General features: G+C 36.2%; 2 protein-coding genes across 2 annotated transcripts; both read left to right on the top strand.

Annotated features, from left to right (window-relative positions):
- The first annotated feature begins 2,862 nt into the window (after positions 1 to 2,862).
- LOC143452091 (scavenger receptor cysteine-rich domain-containing protein DMBT1-like) lies at positions 2,863 to 6,200 on the top strand. The gene is made up of 3 exons (XM_076952931.1): positions 2,863 to 2,987; positions 3,414 to 3,678; positions 3,892 to 6,200. Exons 1-3 carry the CDS (start codon positions 2,877 to 2,879, stop codon positions 6,036 to 6,038), a joined length of 2,523 nt encoding a protein of 840 aa, XP_076809046.1. The 5' UTR covers positions 2,863 to 2,876; the 3' UTR covers positions 6,039 to 6,200.
- A 2,274-nt stretch (positions 6,201 to 8,474) lies between these two features.
- Positions 8,475 to 21,303, top strand: LOC143452065 (xanthine dehydrogenase/oxidase-like). The gene is made up of 30 exons (XM_076952897.1): positions 8,475 to 9,241; positions 10,478 to 10,535; positions 10,668 to 10,764; positions 10,959 to 11,067; positions 11,177 to 11,345; positions 11,511 to 11,603; positions 11,693 to 11,811; positions 12,123 to 12,360; positions 12,654 to 12,805; positions 12,995 to 13,201; positions 13,364 to 13,548; positions 13,712 to 13,886; positions 13,948 to 14,034; positions 14,390 to 14,504; positions 14,668 to 14,843; positions 15,014 to 15,136; positions 15,272 to 15,378; positions 15,511 to 15,631; positions 15,872 to 15,999; positions 16,221 to 16,308; positions 17,472 to 17,599; positions 17,768 to 17,918; positions 18,145 to 18,299; positions 18,510 to 18,678; positions 18,766 to 18,894; positions 19,162 to 19,289; positions 19,539 to 19,734; positions 19,945 to 20,133; positions 20,233 to 20,400; positions 20,678 to 21,303. The coding sequence occupies exons 1-30, from the start codon at positions 9,176 to 9,178 to the stop codon at positions 20,738 to 20,740; spliced, it is 4,089 nt and encodes a 1,362-aa protein (XP_076809012.1). The 5' UTR covers positions 8,475 to 9,175; the 3' UTR covers positions 20,741 to 21,303.
- Positions 21,304 to 27,388: the final 6,085 nt, after the last annotated feature.

The following is a 27,388-nucleotide window of genomic DNA, read 5'->3' as shown; positions in this document are numbered from 1 at the left end:
TAGGCTGATCTATCAAAGGTTAAAAACCACTTCTGTTTTCTTGGATTCTGTTTCAAAAGCCTTGTTCTGAATCCTTGTTCAACATTTTTACGATGCAAAGTTTTGGCTGTGGATTGATACTTTAATTTATAATTGATACCTCGTATTTTACTTCAAATTCCATGAATCATGAGTTAATTAATGAAAGATTAAGAAGGTTAATCGTGAAACGTGGAACACTGCAATTTCGTTACAAAAGGTAACTGTTACTGGCAACGGTAAAATATATGCATTGTTTCTGGTCATCTGATTTTCGCCTTCGCACGAACCCCAATATTTATTCTCGCCGCACGTTCTTGGTAGTTACTTCATATCACGATTTAGTTTCCAATACAAACTATAGCACTTATAGGTGTGGCAAAATATTCACTTCATTTGCAGAAAAACACTGATTTAAGGTTAAAAACAATTCGTTGTGTTATTTAGGTATCACTGCATATTTTTTATTTGCACTCTCGTGAACATGGAGTTGTTCAAGGTTTGTGTTTTTTTACGCTTATTCAAGTGTTGAAGTTGGTTTGTGTGTTTATATATGGTGTGCGTGTATTTTGTTTTCAAAAGTTGTGTGTTAGTTCTAGTTTGTGTCGCGTCAATCGCACACTGTGTTTGTGTCATTACTCCACCCGGCGGTGCTGCTGTGTGGATTCTCGAAGCTACAATGCCCACTCTCTTTATTTAATTATGACGTGTTACTTGCCTGTGTTTTCTCTACTGCTTTACAGTAACTAGGCGTGCCAGGTTTGGCCGGTGTACTGGACAGACGCTTTGTTGCGTTCATCCGTGGTGTTTATACGTTTTAACTTTTAATTAAGATGCCTCCGTTGTGAAGAATCGTTTTGATGTTTCATCTGCATCTCGCAAATTAAACAATAACATTCAGCCAACCGGTTTGCCCGTTAATCAAGAATGAACCATGCCGTTTTAGGTGGTAAGAAACACATAGTGGTAAATGTTTGTGATTATCAATACCTATATACCAAAGTAATGTAAGTTAACGTAGGCTACATTGTTATTCAAGTTCGTGCTTGTTTCTTGTTATAAGTATGTTAGTAATTAATCATACATTTTATGTTGACATAAGATACTGTTTTTATTTGAAGACGTAATGTGTGCAATTAGGATAGTTATAAGTAAAAATATAGTAAAATGTAAGTAAAATATATGTGATCTTCATTCCAACTTCCAATGAATTTTTCAAGACAAACTTCATGCAATTTGTTTTGAGGCTGTTGGCATGTTTGCATGTTGGTACTCAACCAGTGTCATTTTTATCACCGTTCGTAAAGTCGTTCTTGGAACTCATTTACGAGTGCACTGCTTTCTTCAAAAATAATAAACGTTTCCTTAGTGGTTTGACCCTGAACGTACATAAAGCATCAGCTATATAAAAAGCTGTAAAAATAATAACTGCGACATAACAAACACATTTCTCTTTCAGTTTACTCAAAACGACTTTTGATTGAAGTTCTGCAAACAAATAATAATTAATCTTTACGACAAAACAATCAAGTTACAAGCAATTTCTGGACACTTTTCAAATGATTTACCAAGTTTGTGCTAAAAGCGTCGCACTAAGTGGCTTTGTGTAAACAAGCTCCAGAGTTTGCAATCCTTAAAGCAATTTAATGAGTGTATATTTCTAATGATTTATGTGTGTGGCGTATACTTGAGAGAATGTTAATAGCACAAACGTGACCAATTGTTTTTTTTTCGAAAGTAGGATTTTTTTACTGTAACCACTTACGTTTCCTGTTAAGTGTTAAGGTTTAATGCGCTGGTAAAAGTGTCTCTTTCATTTAGTCATAAAAGAATTTACGACACCGATTGCATGATTTAAGCCTGCAACCGAACTTTTTTCTTGGCATGTTTGTATGAATTGGAGAAACATATAATCTCTTGCTATGCATTCGCGTGGTGAAATATTACACTATATAATAATTAATAAACAATAGTTTTACACGATTACAGTTTTACACGTTTACACACGATCTTCTGAATTTAGATTTAATAATGCATATAACTTGCTGTGAACGGTTTTTTTATTTTGTTAACGTTTGCGCCCTTCCATTGAAATTGTGGGTTTGTATAGAAATGTTGCATTTGTTAAACAATTTTGCTTAAATAGATTTCGAGGTCGTATTTCTTCAAATACCCACAGCTCTTGTTTACAAACTTCTCTCTAAAAAAGCGGCACCATGAATTATTATTTCATAAAGCAGTATATCGTATATTTTAGCAAAAACAGCCCATGCAGAAAGCTGCTTGGGTAGGCAGGGGAAGAAAGTGAAACAGTATAATTGCGAGTAAATTTAGATTAAAATAAAGTTTGTAAAACGTATCTCAAAGTCATTTTGGTGTAGGTTTTTGTTTTATTATGAGACGTTCAACCAATATTATCCAATCCTGTTTGTAAGTCGTTTTTGAATGCAATACGTCGTAAAACCTTTTCCGGTGAAAAACGTTGTCATGGAGACGGAACTATTGCAAACAAGCTATAAAACGAATGCGGAAAGAAAGTCATGTCGTAATCACGCGTCAGTCCTCGTGTTCAAAAACCGGAAACTTTTTTTCAAAAAGCACTTCTTTAACGCTTTGAAATACGTGTATATTGGCCGACAGTTGATGTTACGATGTTAGTCAATTTAAGACCAAATCGCAGATTGTGTCTCTGAATTTTAAGGACGGTTAAAGCGAGCGACACGCTGTATATCAAAATATTTTTGTTCGACTTTGTAATTGTAAAGAAAGATTCATTTATTGTTTCTTACATTTATTTTTATATTTTTACGTTTATTCACACAATTAATTGTTTTCCACAGCATTGGCCGGCTAAAAAAATGCAAGTGATGTTTCTCCTGTTAGGGCTACTTGCTGGTTGCAATGCGGTATCAGTGGAGAGTAAAAATGTTTATGTCGTTGGTTTGTTTGAAGATGGAATTTATGAAAAGGTGAATAATGAATTTTAATCATGACAATCAATATATTCAATATAACCGGTCAAACTACGACATTATAATTATGATGCAAGTTATTGCATTGTAATACAGTTCAATAAATAGAAACTATTTTAAACCTGTCGGATAAATTTAGTGTGTTTAAGAGAAACCAAAACGAAAAAGTATTTAAATTGTCACTAATCTTTATATTTTTACTAAAAATCACGACTCTTGTAACATGTAGCGAATAATTTAGAAAAGTTTCATTTAAGCAATGATTAAGTAACAAGAAAACCAGATAACTTTACGCCGGTTAATTTGTTTCATATGATTCTTCCTTAAAGCTATAATCCCATATATAATACTATAGGTTTTTAAATAAAGAAAATCAAATCCTAAAAATTACCTCTTTCATCTAAAATTTAATTTTTAATTAAGGCTATACATTCTAACGACGTGTCGCCAAAGGGCGAAAGCGAGCAATCGCTTACATTGTCCGTAACCAACCGCGGCGATAGAACCGAGAAAGTCGGATTTCATGTTTATCTTCCCGACAACATCGAGTTGTTTTCTTTCAATATGGAAAACGAAGGAATCACTTATCACGGAAAGAAAACAACTTCACAAGATGCGCGACGAATTCTCGAAAGAGCGCAAGAGAAAGGCCATGACGCTGCGGTTTATATTCCGAAGAATTTGTCAGGTAACTTTGGATATGCAACAAGTTGCCAGCAAATTACAAACTGACCTACAACTAAACTTACCGGGTTTTTGCTTTATAACTGTTCATCACCTAACGGTAAACTGGCACCTAGTGGTTCGTAAACACTGGGACGCCTGGTTTTGGCAAAAATTTAATGAATAACAGCAAACTTAGAGTGTCTAGCATTTATATTTTTGCCAACGCGTGTTATAGGTATGACCAGTGGATATCAGACAGCAGAGAGTAACGTTAACCTTCGGCCACAACGCCAGATGGCGTATCAACTGCTCTTCAGTAAAGCTCGGTTCAATTTGACTGCAAAAAGCGCCAACCAAGCTCATATTTATATCGATTTGAGCGAAAGCGTTTCAGGTGAACTGGTGGCTGAATTTTCGTCACCTAATTATCCCTCTCTTTATCCAATCAACGCATTTTTCACATGGATTATTCAAGTTCTATCGGGCAGTGTTGTAAGCATTACTTTCACCGATTACTCTATCGAAGAATGTTGCGACCGTCTCACCTTGCACGACGGAGCATCATCACGCGGCCACATCATAGCTGAAATTGCGGGGGAATATTCCGATGCTTCCGATGTCAGCTACAGCTCATCGCAAAACGTAATGTTTCTTCGACTTACTTCTGATTGCTCGGTAGGCAACAGAGGATTTTCAGCCGCTGTTACTGCCATTTACAATCCTGCAATATCAACTAATCAAGCTACCATGACTTCAACTACGTTTTCCTCAACAGCATATTCAACCACAGCTTCCTACAAGGCTTTTGCGTCATCCGCTATACCTTTACCAGTTTCTACAACTTTTGAATCGGTCAATGATGTCACAAACCCTTCCACAACATCCACAGCAATGTTTTCTAATTCTCCCACAACGGGTTCTTCAGCAAAAGAAGACACAACTACAGCTGTAACTTCTACACACAGCTATGATGCAAACGCAACAGTTTCAGAATGCCATAACCATACAACCTTACGTGTTACGGAAACCAGCTACAGTTACTTGATATCTCCTAGGTATCCAAACGACTATTTAAACAATATCGACTGCAGCTGGAGCATAGAAGCTGACGTCAATTTCTACATTGAGCTCTTAACCGTGGAGATAGATCTCGAAAGTTGTTGCGATAAGGTTTACGTTTACAACGGACCAACGTCAAGTTCATCGCTAGTAGCAACACTCACGGGTACCTATGCACCTCCTGTGTATAGCGCAGGAAACAAAATGCACATTCGATTTATTACAGACGGTTCCGTAGTTAGGAAAGGCTTTCACCTCGCGTACAAATCATTACCGATGATTACCGATAACACAGCGAACCAATACATTGAGATAAACGAAGGTATCGGTTATATAAGTTACCCGATACACGGCAAGCATTACCTTCAGTATACATGGCATATTTATAATCATTATCCTAACTACACTCTGTACATGTACGATGTCAACTCGTTTTCTATAGGTCAAGGAGACTATTTACGCCTGTTCGACGGCCCCACCACAAATTCTAGACTTTTAGCTAGCATGACGCATGGAGACTATTTTCCTCATGTTTATTCAACAGGTGGTGATATGCTTATTGTGTTCAATTCTGGTTCTAATTCAACAAACTCCGAATTTCAGTTGCGATTCTCCCAGCAGTATTCTTGTCCGTATAAAAATTTATACGCCGATCGCCACTATCAATATCTTTCCTCACCTGGTTATCCTCTTTCATATTTTAATGGAATGTATTGTTATTGGTATATTCGTCCACGCCAGAGTAACGATTTGATTGAAGTGGTGTTCACTGACTTTGACTTTGATGTTGCAGACATGCTTGAAATATACGATGGTACTGGTTCCACGTATATTCGCCCATGGTACAACGTAACTTCACAATTCCCATTTAAATCTCCCCATGTAAACATTTACTTTAATAGCGATTATACAGCAACAGGACGAGGGTTTCAGGCCAAGTACCGGTCTGTGCCCGTTGATGAGGTTGAATCAGTTGATTTTGGTACACCATGTCCCATGAAGTATTACGCTTATTATGAAAGTGGCAACGACTACCTTTACGGAGACATATGGCGTGCGTGGTGTCTGATTCTGCCCGTTATAAGTAATTCTTCATCTATTGAATTAAAAATAGCTCGTTCTTATATTCCCAATGGTGTTACCCAACTCACTGTAAACTCCTGGAATTTTGGGGTTTTGAAAACCATCACACATTTCTATGACGTAAGAGATTACTCCCTAGGAACCTACTCATATTCGGATTTGTATGTTCGTTTAAGCCCCAATCAAAATGCTACTTCTAATTATGTTAGTGTCTCTTACGAAGTGATACATGAAACTTGACGTAATATCTTGATTGACAGGTAGCGATGTTAAGCACCTGGTTGTCATGGTAACATTAATTTTATAGGTTTGTTTGTGCATTACAAACAAGAACGTTGAATTGATTTTATATGCTTGTTTAATTTGTGTACATATCATTAATTTTTACGAGCACTGTCTCTACTAGCATTTGTAATTGTCCAATTTATATTGCATAATTAAACTCTGTGTAATGTGAAAGTTGTTTGTTCATACAATGTCATATATACAAGGATTAAGATTAACGGTCTACATAGTAAAGAACCGTTTAAATCTTTAATATCATTTGGTTGAAAAAAAAGAAACGGCAGGTGATGTCCCATACAACAAGTTCCAAATAACTTTGTAGTAACTACAACATACAGGAACATCTAATTTCTCCTAATTCAATTTTGTAAACTTTTACTTTGATACAAATGAAATATTAAAGATGCATAAAAGTAAGAGTAAAAATAAGTCAGTTATGTGTATAAATAGCTTAAGACCTTTGCAAAAATCCAAAATTGAAAGATAAAATCTACGATGCAGTGAAGCTGCGTTAATATCACAACCTAGGGAAGTAAGAAATTGTTTTAGGTGACTTAGAAACGCACCGGGATAAAATAAATGTCGTCTCTACGAACATGTTTTTATAATTTGTATAGTTACCAAACAATGCACATTTACCACATGGTTGGGAAAGACTATGCCACCATCTTGTGCTACGTTTTGCGAGTGCCAGCTTGCGGTAATACATAAATACTTTACCAAGTGTTTACAGGCATTTCTAAGTAACGACAGAATATGATTGAATAAGAGAACTACCATTTCTTGGTAATTGTAGAAACGCAGAAAATCCCGCAGTCCAAGTTCCTTTGGATAAGTTTCTGCTTCATTCCTTGTCGTTGTTTCTTTATTATCTGCAAACTATTTACTGGCGTTTGCTGTTTAGGGAAATAATATTTCAGAATTGTAGATAGCACATTTGCTGACAGAGTGATACACGACAGGTGGTGTTACTCAAGTAAGCAAATTTTCATAAATCATAAAACCGTGCGACGCACTTGATTGTCTGTTCTTTTTTGAAAACTTTGCACAAAACCATACCAACAGAAGCACCGAGCTATAGCGTGTATAGTGAGTACTTAAACCTGTAGCCATACGTGGCTGTTTAATTGACTACATAATGCAAGGTTGCGTATTCTTCCCTGTCAGTACAGGAACCAATATACAGTAGAAGCATAGCTGAACGCAAATTCCAAATCGCATTACCAGCAATCCAGTAAGAAAACAGTCGGCTGCTGAAGGTAAACCAAATGATTGCAAATGTCGAAACTCCTTGACGCACACGTTTACCTTATGCATACGTTTGCTTTACCATACGTTTACGTTTTCACGTACACCTTGACGCACAAAGCGGACAATTAATTAATAGAAAAATGCAGTTAGTACGTGTTAATTAATGAAAACACGTGCGGTAGTTTCAGCAACAACACGTAACTTAAAAAAACATGACGAATTGGCACAAAAATACAAGAGATCATGGCGATGTCGCCAGAAACCCAAATGTCTTTGTACATGATGCCTTAAATTTATTTGACTAAAGTTTCTCCAAAGTAATCTCCCAACCTGCTTTAAACAAGAGTCGACGTGCTTGGCAAACAAACCGATGCGGACGCTTGTAATTTTCGTTAACTTTTAACCTTTAACCTCAAGTTCCCTGATAAAGGTTACACAAAAAATCAAAGTTTAAAGACAAGCAGAAAAGATTTTGTGGCCAAAAGAAAAGTTGAGTTTGTTGATTTATGAAGTTTTTTTATGTGTGTTTGTGTGACAAGGCTTTTAAAATTGTTCAATTTAAGGGAAATAAAAAAGGAAAATTGCACTGACTGCTTACAGTGTTATGAATTTAACCTTATGAAATAACCTTGTTTTGTTAATATTTGACTAAACATGGCTGGGTTATATAAGTTAGAATGTCTACCATGATGTAGTTTTGAAAGAGGAACGCTGTTAACAGCGTTTTCAGCAAAATGATTACTTTAAAAGCAAAATATTTTCAACGGAAAAAGGGCATCCAGGCCGGATAGCGACTGTCAAAACAGCGACTGTCATAATGGCGACTTCATAATAGCGACGTAATCAAGTGAGCGACATTCCAAACAGCGATTGTATAAATGCCGACCGCATTAAAACAGCGACTGTTATGATAGCGACTTAACTAGGCTTACCATATTTTTTTGATTGAAAAGCAGAGACCTGACTCAGCGAATGAAAAGATACGTGACAATGAACACACGAATCACTGTTGTACAGCAAAATCGAGGCCAGTATGATCTGCGGCAGTTCCTTCGAGCCCTTGCTCACAATTTAGAAATAAATGTGGCTTGATTTTTATTGCAAGACTTTTGGTTGTTTTAAAGTCCCTTTTGGTTTCAATCTTTTTCTAGACCCTGAATTTTATTGCAAGGCTTGACGACTTTCTGTTGTTTGGCTTGACTAGCCTATTTCTTTTTAAATCATGTGACTTCTATGGATAGTCCAAATAAAATGTTGTTTTAAAGTCCCTTTTGGTTTCAATCTTTCACTACGCAGTGTTTGCCTGTTTGTGCGTGCATACGTGTGTAGAGAGGTGTGGGGGATGGAAGGTATGTGTGGAGGGGGTGAAAGAGTGCGTGTGCGCGTAAGCCTTGGATTTAATAAAAGAAGTGAGGTCGCTGTTGTGGCAGTCGCTGTTTTATATGAATCGCTGTCGTGTAGTCGCTCTATTGACAGTCGCTGTTTTAAATGAATCGCTGTCGTGTGGTCGCTCTATTGACAGTCGCTGTTCTGACAGTCGCTATTTGGAACCCGAGCCCGGAAAAAGGTACAAATAATCAATTTGGTTAAGTGGGTGAAAGTTGTGAACCTCGGAAAAGCATGCCTAGTCAAGATACGTCATCTGACAGTAGTTGGTTAGTCGTCAACATAAACATCATCATATATGATTCATGCTTATGCTGAATCTTACCGTGTAACTTATAGCAATATCCGGTGCGTCATGTTTTATATCATAACATTATGACGTTTTAATGCAATGACTTGCACATATGAACGATGGTTATTGTTAGCAGTTCATTAGGTGACTATCGTATTTGAGTATGCCAGAAGAGCACATTTGGAACAAACCGAAAGATTTGTTGGTATTCTATGTCAATGGAAAAAAGGTGAAGAAAAATGTCGAGATAATAGAGCACTTCGAAGTAATACAACTAAAGTCCGAACTATATAGAGTTGTGAGAATGTGAAATTAGCTCGGACGTGTGAGGTACCAACATTTTGACTTTGCGGTTTGGAAGAATAGTAAAGAACCCTACTTGTGACTTCAAGGCTAAACAAACAAAGAAATTTATATCTAATCAAAATTTTGTAGAATATTAGACTATGCCTACATGTCCCACACTTATATACGTTCACGTTATCCGTACATAGATGCGTATAGAAGAAAGTATTTCACAGACGCCAATCGTGAGATAAATCTTTTAGGAACATAAAGTGGGATGTGGCGTGTACTCGTGTAATTAAGTAACAAGTGTTTTTAATAAATCAATGGAAAGATTGAGTGTGATCACGTGACACTCTGCAAATCAATTCCATAACTCGCAAGCAACAACGAGTAAAAACTAACAAATGCCAGTAAAAATTAATGACATACGAAAATTCTGCAAATGACCGGTTGTACTTGAGTATTTGAAAAGAGTTTTCTTGCTACGTTAAAGTTATTTTTTACCTGAACAAAAATTTACTGTTGTGGTAAACTGAAAAGAGAAGTTACGCTTGAAATTAACGACGTTTGTTCCAGGCCTTTAGTTTTAGGCTCTTTCTCGACACACCACTGATCAAAACTAATAAGATCATTATCTTTATATAATTGATGCATATAAGACAAATAGACGTTTATTCTCAATGCCAAACAACTTTGTTTTATTGTATTAAATAAAAGCATTTTTAAGTTACTACTACAATTATTGTGCTTAAAGTTGGTAAATTGTCAAACAGTTGGTGAAGTTGTAAGATGGAGAATCTCAAGCTCATTATTCTTTTGTATACTGTACATATCATAAAAACCCTTAAGCTCATAGCGTTCCGCTACTACTAATGTGTCCAGAACCATGCGCTGTTACGTACTAATATTTATCTTTTTTTGCAATAATGAAACACCAAGATCTATAATTGCAAATCATCCTTGCAAAAATGTTAGTTTACTTCGTAACTATTGACATTGGCGGCAAGCAACATAACAAAACTATACTCTGACATAATGCAACAAGGAGGCTTTTTACAACCTACTTCTTGCCTTGTTATTAAGCTTATCATAAAATGGCTGGTAAATGTTTGGGAAGTGTTAAAAGCTGGAGTGTTTTCAATGAAAAGTAAATGATAAGTTGAAACTTTGTTTGTAGATCATTGAACAAAATGCGGATCCTGAGGTTTCTCTTTTAACTTATTTGAGAACAAAGCGTGAGTATTTACACCAGTGATTATTTAGGCTATGTTAAACTTTAAAACTTTTGCAAAAAAAAACGAAAAAACGCACAACAATTGATAAAAACCATTAAGTTATCAATGAAGTATTTCTTATTTCTTCTGTAGTCAGATTAACCGGGACCAAGCTAGGATGCGGGGAAGGAGGTTGTGGAGCTTGCACTGTCATGGTGTCCAGATGGAGCGGTTTTGAAGGAAGAATAATGTGAGTATAAATATAGATTGTTTTGAAAGTTCTTCATACTATTATATACACTACTGTGTTTGTTAATAACGTACCGACACTACGTATTTAAATTTGCAAACAAAGCAAAGCATTCAACAACAAAGTTTCGACGAATATCAGTTTCACGATTCCCTTGTTATTGTAAATGGCATTAAATGCTTCTCTTTTGTTAGTCACATTTCAGTTAACGCCTGCCTAGCACCAGTTGTATCAATGCATGAATGTGCTGTTACAACGGTAGAAGGAATAGGAAGCACAAAAACAAAGCTTCACCCAGTTCAGGTCAGCATTAAACATGTATTTCACTTGCGTTGTATTTTATGCAGAATGCAAGAATGAGCAAGTTTTAAAATTTAACTTTAGTAAATAGTTGTCTACTTTTTTAAAACAGGAACGTCTGGCTGACTTTCATGGATCGCAATGCGGTTTCTGTACTCCTGGCATTGTTATGTCGATGTATACCTTGTTACGTAATAAAACAGTTCCGACCTCACATGACATCGAAATGTCGCTTCAAGGCAATTTATGTCGATGTACAGGCTATCGTCCGATATTGAGCGGTCAGTCAGCTTTCATCCCAGTCAAAATGTTGAAATACTTATTGCAATGTCCGTTATTGCCTTGCCAATAATTTACGAATATAATCCAAATGGAAATAATTTAATGGCAATCCAAATATTGGCTGAAAAATAGTAAAAGCAAGTAGTTCATCTTTTTTGTTTCAGCATTTAACACGTTTACAAACAAGAGCTCGTCAAAAGCTTCAGGGTGTCCAATGGGTGAAAAATGCTGCAAAAACTTGCAAAATGGCTGCAACAGTTAAGCATACCATATCTTACATTGACTTTTACACATAATTAAGACCACTTATTGGGTATCGACAGAGTTTAGTTTTTATACCTTGCAGTGAACGGAGAGTTTGCTGTAAATAGAGAGGAAAAATGTGAAGTTAGTGATGAAAGGCATATTGGTCAATATGCTCCTTATGACCCAACACAGGAACCCATATTTCCCCCAGAATTATTGGTAAAGCGTTCTTTTATTACAGTCATGAGAACGTTTACTTTTTTACTGTAGTTACAAAATAGATTAAAACAACTATGATATTGCTGAAAGTAAAGCACATTTTTAAGATGTAGTAGGCAAAAAATGTTTTGATTTTAATTATTCCTTACACTTTTGCTTAAACACATCCTTATCACTGCCCGAACCAAGTTTATGATCAATATTTTCCACGACGTGAAATAGTTTCTAAGGATCGAATAGATGCGAAACCAAGAAATCTTTATAAGAACACAATAGGCGGAATAAATTTTTAACACAACATGTTTTTTCAGATAACCAGCCAACAAAATGCTCCAGAACCTTTGAAATTTGAGAGCGAACGTGTCACGTGGTATAGACCAGTCACCTTGGACCAATTAACCGATTTAAAGGAAAAGTATCCACAAGCACATCTTGTTGTCGGCAACACTGAGATCGGAATAGAGATTTGGGTCAAAGGTCAACACCATCCTGTCATCGTTAGTCCTGCTTATGTAGACGAATTGGCGACCATAACTACCAATGAGATAGGTTGGGTATAAGTACAACTAAATTGCATTGGTGTTCATACGTATCTGTTTCCAAACAACGGTCCAAGCTAAACAATAAGTTAAACATTGTCTGATGAAACAGAATGTTCAGTTTATTAGTTTAGTGGCAGCTAAATCTTGTACAAGGCAAACAACAGCATTTTTTCGCCATAAAACATTAACTTTTTTAACTTTAACTTTATTTACTATCGTACGCAGTTAGCCATAATCTAGTGCAGCTTGCTTCCTGTTGGTTATTCGAGTTGATGTTAAAGGGGTGTGTTTGTTATTTAGGTGTTACCATCGGCGCTTCATGTACATTAACGCAAATTTATTGCAAGCTTGAAGCAATAATAAAAGATCGGCCAACTTACGAGACCCAGCCAATGCAATCTGTCCTTGATACGCTTTATTGGTTTGCTGGGAACCAAATACGAAATGTTGCGGTAATTTTTTTTAAATTAAGTAATCAACGTTTTCATGTTTATTCATCTATTCTGTATGTATATTTGTATTAACTATTTCTGTGGTAAAGTAAAATACTGTTTAGCTTGACACAAAAAGCGAACATTATTCGCAAATCCTGCAAAATAAGAAACAAAATACTTTAACGCTTTCTCTCGTCCCACTTTTAGGTGTTAGGAGGCAACGTCATGACAGCAAGTCCTATATCTGACCTTAACCCTATTCTAATGACTTGCGAGAGCGAGGCAAAGTTCATGCTTCATTCCCGAGGTGAACGAACTTTGAAAATGGATCAACACTTTTTCCCGAGTTACAGAAAAACTGCAGCTGTACCTGGAGAAGTTTTAAAGTCCATCACTCTTCCTTTTACAATAACGGTACTTTGCTTAATAAATGTGATCTTCACCGAAAGTGTATGGAATGGACGTTTGTAACGATTTGAAAGTTAATAAACCTCTGATGTAAACGCAAAAGGTTGTGTGGTGCCTAACAAAACAAAACATGTTTCTAAAAGCAAAGTGCCCTCGTTTTGTGACTAGGATGAGTATATGAAGTTTTACATGCAATCGAAACGCCGAGAGGATGACATTGCGATTGTCAACGCTGCCATGCGCGTCAAGTTTTATCCAGGAACAAGTAAAGTGGAAACATTTGTCTCCGCGTTTGGTGGCATGGCTGCAACATCAATCATGCCGTCTGAAATGATGAAGAAAATGCAAGATAGGTATGACCCAAAGTGTTTCTGTTTTCAACTAGGTTAATGAAAAGCATGGTATGTCCATCTGCATATACAGTATTATACGTTAAAGCTACATTTTACAAATACCAGATGTCAGCAAAATTTGGCTGCTTTATAAAAACGTTTTCCTGAATTTTTTCTACATTAGGGACTGGGATGAAGCATTGCTGGAGGATGGAATTAAATGGCTTGCTGAGGATCTTCCTCTTCTACTGAGTGCTCCTGGAGGAATGGTGGAGTACAGAGAAGCTCTCGCAGCCAGTTTTTTCTTTAAGTTCTTTGTCCATGTCAAGGAAAGTTTGATCAGAGATGGACTGGCCAACGTAAGATTTGCTTGAACTTTATAACTAAAGGTTTCGTTTTTTCTCAATTTAAAACTTACAGAGTTGCTTGTCAACTGAAGAAGAGTCTACGACAGATCGCCTTGGTGGTAATCATCACAATTGCTTAGGCACGCAGACGTTTGAAGAGGTAAACGAAGAAAGACATAGTTTATGATTTTAGTGGTTTGTTTTGTTACACAGACTGCTTTTATTGGTCGGGCATATTACACTTTATTGAAGGTGAAGCGAACTTTTTCACTTTCAACTTTCATAGCTTGGCTTTTCTATACCGCTTGGGGCAGCACTTGTTGTGCGTTGCATTAATTTACAGTTACTGTCTTTTGCGTAACTTTCTTTGTAAGTTGATTTGAACTTTGAGTAAAAGTCAGTGTAATTATTATAAATTTCTACTTGCTTACTCGAACATGGCACTTAAACCGGCCAAAAAAATGTTCAATGTTCTAAACTCTAAAGGTTATTTTAAATCTCTGCGTGATTAAAAGGTGCCCGCAGACCAACCAGCTGATGATCCCGTCGGAAGGCCAATGAAGCATATTTCAGCTGAAAAGCAAGTGACCGGAGAAGCAATTTACTTGGATGACATTCCTCCTTATGCTGGTACGTATAGAGGATAAGACATAGAACAACCTAACCGTTTTAAGCGTTCTGAATTCGTCCCATTACATTAACCTATGAAGTCTGTTGAATTACTGTATTGTAAGTATAATAACTTATTGCTTACTACTTTAATTTCTTTTAACTAAACGCTGTTTGTTGACAGATGAGTTGTATTTGTGCTTGGTGACAAGTACAAGAGCTCATGCTTACATTCGAGGTGTTAATATTGACGAGGCTAAAACAACATCGGGCTTTGTCACCTACGTAAATTATCGTGACGTACCTGGTTCCAATAATGTTGGAATTGACAAACAGGATCAAGTTTTTGCCAAAGACAAGGCACATATTGTGCTAGTTTTATTGTAACTGTTGTGAACTTTATGGCCCATGGCCAATGGAATGACTGTTAACCGTAGACTTAAATATATTCACCTAGAATAAGTATTTTTGTGTGACAAAAAGCCGCTTATTTTAGCAAAAGTATTGTATTAACAACATATCCTTTCTAGGTAACCCACGTTGGTCATGTCATTGGTGCTGTGGTTGCAGATAATCATGCGCATGCGCAGAGAGCAGCTAGGTTGGTAAGAGTTGAGTATGAAGACATAAAGACAAGAATAATAACAATTGAGGTATGTTTTGTTTCGTTTAATGAAAGCTTTGCAGAAAATTCTTAAGTGCTTTGATTTTAAAATGATTGGCTTGCAAGCCGAATTACCTACAAGTTGTTTTATCGGTAATTCTCAAACTAAAGTAATCAAGTTTAGGAAGCAATAGAGCATGAATCTTACTACAAACCTATCAGCAAGATCAAGCAGGGAGATGTGGAAAAGGTGATGGCATTTTGCGATCACGTCATTAGTGGCGAATGCAGGTATAAGCGAGAATTCAGATGCCAATGAAGCTACTAAATCGCTGTTTCTCCTAAACTGATCCCTTTTTTATTACATTATGCCGCTTTCTACGTGGCAAACTCTTCTTGTAACTCACTACCATTTGTTCGTAGAATTGCTGGCCAAGAACATTTCTACTTGGAAACGCAAGCATGTCTTGCAGTGCCAAAGGGAGAGGACGGAGAAATGGAAATATTTGCTTCCTCACAAAATCCTACTGCACTACAGCTTGACGTGAGCACATTTTGTCAATAAATCGCATTACTGTTTGATTTGAACAAAAATATTTCAGTACTCAGATTAATGAGAGAAGATCCTCGATTAATTTTTTCAGTTTTGAAAAGTTGCAATAAGCATACCAAAAGTAATAAGCTATAAACTATAAAAAAAGTTAAGTTATTGTTAAAGAATTTACATTGAGCGTAATTTTGAAACAGTTCAAAAAGTTTTAACGTTTTATGAATACTTTTTCAGGCTGCAAGTGCTTTAGGCGTTGAGTGCAATAAAATCGTGGTGAGAGTAAAGCGAATGGGTGGGGGGTTTGGTGGAAAAGAGACACGATACAACGTTTTGTCCAACCCTGTCATTGTAGCCGCTAACAAGTAAGAAAGCGTCTTTAAAACCACGCTGTTAAAATGTGAAACAATGAAAATATACTTACTGTATAAGCTAATTTTCTTTGCTTATACAAATACAGTTATAAAACCCATAACCAATAAAATTTCTCAATAAACACCTGTATGTGGTTGATTTGAAAAACGTTACTGAAGTTTCTTCAAAAACCATTGCCAAAACATAATTACACATAAACAACAATTATTAGATGTGGGAAGCCCGTGAGATGTATGCTAACCAGACAGGAAGACATGCTTTTAACTGGGCAACGCCATGCCTTCCTTTCTAAATATAAGGTAAGTTAATTTGCTCCGGTTTTGAAACTGTAGGCAACATCAGTAGACGAAAGCTGAAAATATGGTGTTTAACCTTCGTCAGACTGCATATTTTTACACCGCTAACAGGCGGCATGGGTACAATTGTACCCACGTACATTTTCCATTGAAATTTACAAGTTAGTTATATTTTTTGTACGGTATGCCGTATTTATTGGTCAGAGCGTTTAAATACTGTGCTCTAGGGAAGTATAGCACGTGTTGCTGCACCAGTTCTCTCTCCATTCCCCTTTTATTTTTATCATCCTTTCTGCCCCTGCGATCAGCTATCGTTTGTTATCTCCCTTCGTTATCTTCGTTATCCTTCGTTCGTTATCTCCCTTCGTCTCTTGCCTTAGATAAGACAAGGCACGTGCAGTATTAGAGTTTTTGATTATATTTGAGTAGGACTAGTAGGAATTGGTAAGTTTTCTGCCGGAATTGGTTAGGTGTAAACTGTAGATTGAAAATTGGTTGTACTGTAGGCTATAAGTTTTGGAAGGTTGGTGAAGAAATCATGAGTGATGGTGATGCTGAATCTAGCATTTATGGAAATCGAGGAGCTACACCGATTGTTGGCAGTTGCTATGTCTGCAGAGATCAGAAACGAAAACGACGTAAAACCAGGAAAGGCTGCGTGGCTTGCGTTCAGCCTGTGTGCGACGAACACTCCATAACAAAAACAAAGTGTATTACTTGTGACACTGACTAAACCCATCTCGACTAAGTTTTCTTTCATATTTCTGTGTCAAATAAATCATTTCTGTACTCTGTTTCATTCAACATTCAAAAAATTGTCTTTGTGTTATGTATACTGGCATTATTTAGATACACAATGTGCAAGGGTACAATTGTACCCATACCGCCTGTTAAGGGTGTAAAAACAACTCGACCCTAAATCTCGGTAACGTGCAAAGATTTTTTGCCGACATTTAGTCTGCATAATCTAACACAGAAATGTAGAGATGTCAGGAAGTTTCAGGTCTCTCGGGTTTCTAGAAAAAAGACTGTCGTATTTTAAAATTGGAATGGGTACAATTGTACCCATGCAGCCGGACGAAGGTTAAACAATGATGGTTTACCTATCTGCTGATGCTTCTTCACCTTTACTGTATCAAAAAACAATATGTTTCTTTTTTCTTTAGGTTGGTTTTAATAAGGAAGGGAAGATTTTAGCTCTTGAAAACGATTTGTACTCAAACTGCGGAAACAGTTTGGATCTTTCCACAGGAGTGATGGGTCGCGCCTTGTTTCACTCAGACAACTGCTACAAGTTTGCTTTAAACAACATTAAAATTTTTAAGGGTTTCAATTTCAATAATATTTGTTGCAATTTTTGCTTCCAATTTTGTACTAGATTTATACAAATTATGCGGACTACTTTAGAAGACCTTAGCCCATTATGTAAAAAATATGTCCTTAAATTGGTGTATAAATGTAGAATACCAAATGTCAGCCTAAGAGGTTTCATGTGTCGAACCAACCTTGCGTCCAACACCGCTTTTCGTGGATTTGGTGGGCCCCAAGGCTTGCTTATCGCTGAAGAGTGGATCACAAGAATGGCGGCAGTTTTACATGTGGCCCCAGAAAAAGTATGGACACTCTTAAAAGAGCACTTTTGATTCATTCGTTCAAATCCGTTAAATCTGGAAAGTTGTTATGTTTTATATTTCTTTTGTACTTCCAAATGACAAACGACAACAGAATGCAGTAATATAGTGACAACAAAAATTTAGTCGACATTTGCATCTGGTGTTATTACAACAGAACCTATGCTCTTATCTATCACCGGTTTAATATTAAACAATGGATTTTTAGGTTAGAGAAATAAACTTGTACAGAGAAGGCGACGTTACACACTTCGGTCAAAAGCTTGAAAATTTTCTTGCCAGAAAATGCTGGTATGAATGCTTGCAGCGTGCAATGTTTGACAAAAGGAAAGCAGAGATTGATATCTACAACAATAATTCAAGGTAGGTAACAGAGACTGATTGTTTTGCAAATTGTGCAGGCTTGTAGTAAGATGAGGCAAACAAAACTGTCATAGGGTGGGATAGGAACGCGAAAAAATGTTTTTCAATGCAAAAATTCCGAAATACGCTCAACAAGCACTTGCTTTGTAAAGGTTTTAGTGTTAAAACAACAAAGTGTGATGGCTTTTATCTCAAATATTTCTAACAAAGGTGGCGAAAACGAGGTATTTCTTGCATTCCGACAAAATTTGGCATCTCATTTAACGCACTGCATCTCAACCAGGCTGGGGCACTGGTGCATGTTTACAGAGACGGATCAGTTCTAGTTACTCATGGAGGAACCGAAATGGGACAAGGGCTGCACACAAAAATGTTCCAAGTTAGTATAATATATAAGTTATTAACTTTGCATGCTCTGCCAATGAATAAAGCAATGAAAATAACAAAGAGAACCTGACTTTTACAGATTGCAAGTCGCTGCCTGGGTGTACCACATTCAAGAATACATCTTTCTGAAACAAGCACCAGCACCGTTCCGAACACATCTCCTACAGCTGCTAGCGTTAGTTCTGACATCAACGGCATGGCCGTGAAGGTAGGAAAAACAGAATCTAAAAATTTAGACACGGTAGGAGAAAATCACCATATCAAAAATCTGTCTTACTGCTTGCTTTTCAACACAGTTAATGAAAATATACGTTTAACTTGATTCATATCAGCTAAGTTATAATCTGGTTCTAAGCTGGTTAACTCTGGTTGTTTTCGCGTGCATGCTTCTAATACTTATAATACTTATTAATACTTTTAATACACATAATTATTTAAAACTTAACATGCTTCTAATACTAAATAATTTTTGAAGAATGCTTGTGAAATAATTAAAGAACGACTTCAACCTCTTCAAGCCAAGCATCCGAATTTAACTTGGAATAAAATTATCGAAAACGCGTACTTTGAACGGATTAGCCTCTCCGCAACAGGATTCTACAGGTAAACATATTGCAGTAATATATTCAGTGCCGATAGCGCCCTTTACGTTTATAAGATGATAGGCTAAATCCAGTCTCGGTGCTATTTCCCATGAGAGACTAGTATACGTCTGGGACAAAAACTTATCAAGGTAAAGCTAAAATAGAAATTGTTGCTAATTTGTTTGACATGATTTCAATTTCAACACATGCAAAACAATTTACTGTGTTAATACTTTATTAAAAGATAATTATTTTTAAACCTCTACAGTACGCCCGATATTTTTTCCGACTGGAACATGGAAACAGGAAAAGTTGGGATTTCAAAACCCTTCAGTTATTTTACATACGGTGCAGCGGCTTCTGAAGTTGAAATTGACTGCCTGACTGGAGATCACATCGTGCTCAGAACTGACATCGTCATGGATTTGGGAAGAAGTCTTAATCCAGGCATCGACATTGGTCAGGTGAGGTGTTTTCAATTTGAACAACGACCCGCTTATTACTTTGTTATCTTTTTCGTTCAACATCAAACAGTTTTGATTATATTATATACAGTTTAACGAAACAATACGTTTGTATCAAACAATTATCCAATCAACAACGTTTTTAAATTAAACAAATCTCCAACCTCATACTGTACATTTGAAATTTGGCAAAGTACCTTTGTTTTGTAGATTGAAGGAGCTTTTACTCAAGGGTATGGAATGATGACTTTGGAAGAACCACTTTACTCGCCAAAAGGAGAAATGCTCACAAGAGGACCAGGAACTTACAAGATTCCTGGTTTCGGGGATTGCCCTAAAGAGTTTAACGTACATTTGCTGAGAGGCGTTTCCAATGACAAAGCAATATTTTCATCCAAAGTAAGATTTCATACTCTATGAGAAATAACGTGTAAATATGTGTGAATAACTTTGTCAAATCTATATCTACTGTAAACAAAATATAACAAATCTACACAGGCTGTCGGAGAACCTCCGCTCTTCCTGGCATCATCAGTTTTTTTTGCGATAAAAGACGCGATTGGTTACGCCAGAGAAGACTCGGGATTGTCAAGACAGTTCCGACTGGATTCTCCAGCGTCAGCAGAACGTATTAGAATGTCTTGCGCTGACCGCTTCACCAAACAGGTTTTTTATTACAACTAATGACCAAAACTTTAAATTATCCAGGCTTTGAAAAAATAAAAATATTAACCAAAAATAACTAAAAATATTTTATAAATCTTACAAAAACTTATTATTAAATATTCAATAAATAAAAACTATTAATTAGATAAATAAAAATTATTAAATATTACATTTTATATTTTATATTAGAAAAATATGCATTAATAACCAAAACTATTTTATTCATTCGATGATGGAATGCAAGTTTTTTTTTTTAATATATGTTTCTTTTTTTTAGCACAAATTACATTCCAAAGATGACGACGCCTCCAACGCCACCCCATGGTCTGTTCAGGCGTAAATTTTTGTGAATAAATGAAATATGTTTAAGATATTGCTTACAAAGTTGATGGTGGCTGAATCATGTTAACCCAGTATATAGTAAAATAAAAAAATAAGATAGAGGTTTTCTTAGTACGCCTGAAGAAGCCAGCGTTTTTTACGACAGCTCGCGTAGAAGAATCATAAATAAAGCTAACCTTCAGTGTGCCAACCTATATCTTGGTTTTGATTTTGACATATTTTGTAGCAGTGACAAAATCATAAAATTTTATACATTAAATTTAATAAGATTAAACATAGTGATTGCCAATTTTGATTGCAGTTCACTTCAAATGCTACATATTTTCCATGCATTTCTACCGTATTTTATACGAACATTTCTGTATATCCACTTGATTTAAAAATAAGTAATTTATTGCTGTTAATTTTTGAATTTTGCAAATTATTTCGAGCTAATAAAGTAACACGATTGAAAGGTGCTATATTAGTTAAGTATTTCGAAAAAGATTTTTATTTTGGGCAGTTTTATATGTGATGGATGTTTAAAGTATGAAGTTTTTGTATCAATAATAAAGGTTGGTTGAACTGCGTAATCGTTTCCTGAAGTACACTAGAACAGTTAAAAATGTTAAGATATGCTTTATTTCAAAAGGTTACTGTGGGGAAAGTTTAACCTAAATTTAAAAAAAAAACATCTAAACAAGTTGCAATGGGTTAAGTAACGGGTAAATACTTTTAACTCTAGTGCCTTAGTCTCAACATTATTATTACATTATATTATATTATTATTTAATTATATTATATACAGGTATATATTAATATTTATTTATATTAATATAATATTTTTTAATTATAGTTAATTATTATTTAATTGTATTATTTAATTATTTTATTAATATTATATTTATATTAATTATATTATTTATACTATGTTTTTATTAATTATATTATTTATATTATTATTGTACTTATTTTATAATGTCATAATTAGCGTTATGATTTGCTCTCTCGCGTCCTCACGCAAAATAAAGATCTATATATTGATGATAAAAGGTTTAAAATGATACGTGCTAGTTGTTTTCTATATTGGTAAGCTATAAATGTAACTTAGACGTACTTCTGGTTTATGGCTTCGCTGTTATTTGCACTGTTTTAAGTTTGTGAATAATGCATGTGAAACAAAGTGAAAGAAAGTGGTTAGAGCGTTATCTTGTGCAAATTATGGTGTTTAAACGCAAATTTTTTAAACAATTTTAAGTAATGTTCTTTATTGTTCTTATTTCAACATAATGTTCTTTATTCACAACATTTCACAAGGTATTTGCTCACCCGTTACATCTACTTCCTTTGACTGATTTTCTAGGGTTACTGAAACAATATGGATCAGAAAAGTATAGCTTATAGCAAGGACCAACTTTTATTTACTTTGAAATGTTATGTAGATCTTGCAACTGACGTTTATAACAGAACTTAAAAATCGGAAAGCAGAGGCATAATTTTTTCTAAAAATAATACGTATAATGTGCCAGATACTTAGAAATCTTGACACGTTTAAAGATTCTTGTGTCTTTTGGATTACAAAGCAACTATGCTGGAGTTGTTTGATTTTGATAAAGGGTTGGCTTATTGTTATACATACTGTATGTAATGTCATATTTCTCTAATTTGTAAGAACCAAGCAGTCGTATTCATGACCATTTTTTCGGTTTTGTTTAAAGAAATCTTTTCTTGTTACGTTATTTATTTATGAGAAAGTCTTTAAAACGAAAATCATGATTCTTGAATGAGAATTCTTCGTTACGCTTTATTAGAAACAAATTTCTTGTAATGTTATTGACCTAATTTTGAAGTTGTGCGTACATAATTTTGTTATGCATAATTTTACCAAAACTGCATAAAAAAGTGGCCCTGCCTATGGAGTCAGCGGCAATGAAATGAAAAGAACGTGACGAATTCGACTATGCAAAAAAATGAATAGGAATAGGTATGATTAATAGTTAATAGGTGTTAAATTAATAATAATAGCTGCCATGTGGGTGGCGGTAACATGGTTAAAATGCCATAGTGACATGGTAAAATGGCTTTTAATATGTTCCGTTTAAAATAACCCACTGGCAACCGGGGGACATTTTTCGTTTCCACACAAGACGGCCAAAACACACACTACAAGTCACTGCTTCTACCTGTAGACTATAACGACATTGAGCAACTCTAAAAAATTGCCAAATTGAAGTAAACTGCAAATCGTAGGAGCGCTTTCCGTGATGCGTGGCGATGGCATTCTCAGTCGGCTTGTCTTGACGTTCGACTCTGCCTTTTCATTATTACTCTGTTTCGGTGTCGTATGACAGAACTAGTCTACCCGTCAGCAGTAGATCTTAAAGGCGGAACGAATATACCTCTGTTGTGGGCGATGTTTTCTTAAGTTGTTCTGAGGGCAGTTAACCTGACGAGGCGCGTAACCGTATTCTTTGAAAATATTTTCCATGTTCTATTTATAATGTAGATAATGATCGCGCAAGAACACGCGTTGATTGGCAAACAATCACGCTTCGCTCTGAACAAGTAAATTTCGTAGTTTTATTAGGATAGCATTAGTGTTATATAGTTTTATCAGCAATACTTGCAAGCGAAAAGCATAACCTAGTTTTAATCAAAATATACAGCTGATGAGTGTTTATGTTTAAGTCGTCAGAATGGCCCAAAACGAGGTAAGTAAAGTCGTTAGGCCGATCGCCACTATCAATATGTTTCATCACCTGGTTATCCTCTCTCATATTTTAATGGAATGTATTGTTATTGGGATATTCGTCCACGCCAGAGTAACGATTTGATTGAAGTGGTGTTCACTGACTTTGACTTTGATGTTGCAGATTTGCTTGAAGTATACCATGGTACAACGTAACTTCACAATTCCCATTTAAATCTCCCCATGTAAACATTTACTTTAATAGCGATTATACAGCAACAGGACGAGGGTTTCAGGCCAAGTACCGGTGTGTGCCCGTTGATGAGGTTGAATCAATTGATTTTGGTACACCATGTCCCATGAAGTATTACGCTTGTTATGAAAGTGGCAACGAATACCTTTATGGCGACATATGGCGTGCGTGGTGTCTGATTCTGCCCGTTATAAGTAATTCTTCATCTATTGAATTAAAAATAGCTCGTTCTTATATTCCCAATGGTGTTACCCAACTCACTGTAAACTGGGGTTTTGAAAACCATCACACATTTCTATGACGTAAGAGATTATTCCCTAGGAACATACTCATATTCGGATTTGTATGTTCGTTTAAGCCCCAATCAAAATGCTACTTCTAATTATGTTAGTGTCTCTTACGAAGTGATACATGAGACTTGACGTAATATCTTGATTGACAGGTAGCGATGTTAAGCACCTGGTTATCATGGTAACATTAATTTTATAGGTTTGTTTGTGCATTACAAACAAGAACGTTGAATTGATTTTATATGCTTGTTTAATTTGTGTACATGTAATATAACTTTTTCTTTCGTGTAGCCAGGCTCAATTTCCACATTCACGGTGAACCGCGACACCACCAGTAAAACCCAAGAAATCAACTCATTTTATTCAACAGCCTCTACTACCCAAAACCAAAACCGACCTGCTCAAATCACTTAACGAACGGCTTTTATAGGGCACAAACGGCAAGGCGCCAAATTAGTGATAAGATAAAAGTGCACAAAACGTGAGACAAACAACGGTAATTGCAACCAATCAACGCACTAGAGAACAAACTCACAAAAACGGTAAAATACAAAATAGTGTGAATAACGCGTGACATAATTTCGTTACACTCCCCACACCTTAAATATTTACCCACCTGGGTAATTTCTACCCAACATCCCAAGATAAGTCTCTCAAAGTCGTTCCACTCAGGTGAAGTGCAGAGAACTGGTAACAGCAAGTGCTCAATGATTGACAAACATCAACGAAACCGTCAACGGTAGGTGAATTCCACGTAGTGAGTGAAAGCCTTATCATTCTGCCGGAAACGACGTTGGTTACGACCACTTCCCAGTTTGTAGCGTTGTCTTCTTGAACTTGGTGTACGCTGTCCGGAAATCCGGGGTGAGAAACGACGAGCGCTGAATTTGAATACTTCAACGCAAGGTTCAGTTCTTGTTTAGCAGGAAGTACGTCGGCTTTCTCAGTTGTAATATCTTCGTCGTTAATTTGTGTGGTCAATTCAGCGTCAGGCGTGTTCGTCTTTTGGAGCGCTGTCTGCGGGGTTATTAAGAATTTGCAAAGTGCGTCAAAATCTTTTTCGTCGAACACTCGTTCGGGAAGTTGCATGACTTGCCGCGGGTCACGTAAGCCCTTCACCACGCAAAGGAACATCAAGAAATTGAGGACATGTTCATCCTCTTCAGCAGGATAAGCTCGCTTGCCCAAAGTCTTCACTTTTAAAACAAAGTCACAAGCAGATTCATGATCTAGCTGACATGTGCGAAGAAAGGATCTTCGCATTCTAAACACAGCACTTTGTCCATCCACCGCTAGCTCGATCAGGTAAACGAGATCATCAAAGTCGCCTTTCCTGACAGCGGCGTCATCTTGCTCTAGAAGTAAGGTTTCTTCTATAGAAGCTAATAAAAATGCTTTTTTCTCTTCTTCAGGAAAGTTGGTAAGGCGACAATATGACTTGAACAGGTAAATAAACTTTTCCAAATCGTCGCCTCTTCGGTAAAATGGTCGTGGCACAAACAGTCTTGGGTCCATGATTTCTCAGGTAACTTCTTCTCAGCGGTTGTGGAATTTGTTACAGATTTTCTATTGCCAGGTCCTTCTCCACCGCTTTCACGGCCCACTCAAAGCCAACAGGCCTCTTTTAATGAAGTCCGATTGCATTTCGATAACAGATAAAAATACTCCGCTTTTGCTTTTGGGGCTTGACTTTCGGTGCACACGTTTTACAATAAAATAGTAAAATATAATAAAGCAACCAGGGCAGTTCTGAGTGACCAACAAACACGACAGGTCCACTTCCTAAACGCCCATTCCACGACTGCCATGAAAGCCACCTTTTTCTCGCCAGATCGTCTCTCCCGCCTGAAGCCCATGCGGGAGACCAACCGAAAACAGGACACGTTTGAATCTGCACTGGACCACATCGAAACACTTGAGGCGGTATAAACAACGTGAAAAAACAGTGGACAAGCGAAATCAATAAAATCGGATCATCAAGAGAAATAACAAACAGAATAAAAGTTAACTGATAACTAAGGAAAACAAAGGCGTGGGAAGATGCACGAAAACAAACAAACAATAGTGCGAAATATTATTTCGCCACACACATATCATTAATTTTTACGAGCACTGTCTCTAATAGCATTTGTATTTTTGCAATTTATATTTTATAATTAAACTCTGTGTAATGTGAAATTTGTTTGTTCATACAATGTCATATACACAAGGATTAATATTAACGGTCTACATAGTAAGGAACCGTTTAAATCTTTAATATCATTTGGTAGAAAAAAAAGAAATGGCAGGTGGTGTCCCATACAGCAAGTTCCAAGTAACTTTGTAGTAACTGCAACATACAGGAATATCTCATTTCTCTTAATGCACTTTTGAAAACTTTTACTTTGATACAAAGAAAATATTAAAGATGTATAAAAGTAAGAGTAAAAATAAGTCAGTTATGTGTATAAATAGTTTAAGACCTTTGCAAAAAATCCACAATTGAAAGATAAAATGTACGATGCAGTGAGGCTGCGTTATTACCACAACCTCGGCAAGTAAGAAATTGTTTTAGGCGACGTAGGAATGTACCGGGATGAAATAAATGTCGTCACTACGAAAATGTTTTAATAATTTGTGTAGTTACCAAACAATGCACATTTACCACATGGTTGGGAAAGACTTTGCCACCATCTTGTGCTACGTTTTGCGAGTGCCAGCTGGTGGTAATACATAAATACTTTACCAAGTGTTTACGGGCATTTCTAAGTAACGGCAAAATGTGATTGAATAAGAGAACTACCTATTTTTGGTAATTGTAGAAACGCAGAAAATCCCGCAGTCCAGATAACTTTTAATAAGTTTCTACTTCAATCCTTGTTGTTGTTTATTTCTTCATCTTCAAAATATTTACTGGCGTTTGCTGTTTGGGGCAATAATATTTCGGAATTGTAGATAACGCATTTGTTGGCAGAGTGATACACGACAGGTGGTGTCACTCAAGTAAGCAAATTTTCATAAATCGTAAAATCGTGCGGCGCGCTTGATTGTCTGTTCTTTTTTGCAAACTTTTGAACAAAACCATACCATAAACAGAATATTCTTTCCCTTAAACCAAAAACATCCTTTCCAGGGAGACTTCGTGAAAGTTGAGAAGCTCCGAGCTATAACGTGTATAGTAAGTACTTAAACCTGTAGTCATACGTGGCTGTTTAATTGACTACGTAATGCAAGGTTGCGTATTCTTCCCTGTCAGTGCAGGAACCAATATACAGTAGAAGCATAGATAAACGCAAATTCCAAATTGTATTACCAGAAACCCAGTAAGAAAACAGTCGACTGTTGAAGGTAAACCAATTAATTGCAAATGTCAAAACGCGTTGACGCAAATGTTTACCTTATGCATACGTTTGCCTTACCATACATTTACGTTCTCACGTACATCTTGACGCACGA

The sequence above is a fragment of the Clavelina lepadiformis genome, chromosome 4 (genome assembly GCF_947623445.1).
Source record: "Clavelina lepadiformis chromosome 4, kaClaLepa1.1, whole genome shotgun sequence".
NCBI lineage: Eukaryota > Metazoa > Chordata > Ascidiacea > Aplousobranchia > Clavelinidae > Clavelina > Clavelina lepadiformis.
Note: the sequence above shows the minus strand (reverse complement) of the source record. Positions and strands in the feature narration are given on the sequence as shown.

Coding starts and splice junctions, on each gene's coding strand:
- LOC143452091 (XM_076952931.1), top strand. CDS start 2,877: ATGCAAGTGATGTTTCTCCTGTTAGGGCTACTTGCTGGTTGCAATGCG. Junction 2,988..3,413: donor AAGATGGAATTTATGAAAAG/GTGAATAATGAA, acceptor TTTTTAATTAAG/GCTATACATTCTAACGACGT. Junction 3,679..3,891: donor TATTCCGAAGAATTTGTCAG/GTAACTTTGGAT, acceptor CGCGTGTTATAG/GTATGACCAGTGGATATCAG.
- LOC143452065 (XM_076952897.1), top strand. CDS start 9,176: ATGCCAGAAGAGCACATTTGGAACAAACCGAAAGATTTGTTGGTATTC. Junction 15,137..15,271: donor CAAGAATAATAACAATTGAG/GTATGTTTTGTT, acceptor AATCAAGTTTAG/GAAGCAATAGAGCATGAATC. Junction 18,300..18,509: donor ATCTACAACAATAATTCAAG/GTAGGTAACAGA, acceptor TTTCTAACAAAG/GTGGCGAAAACGAGGTATTT.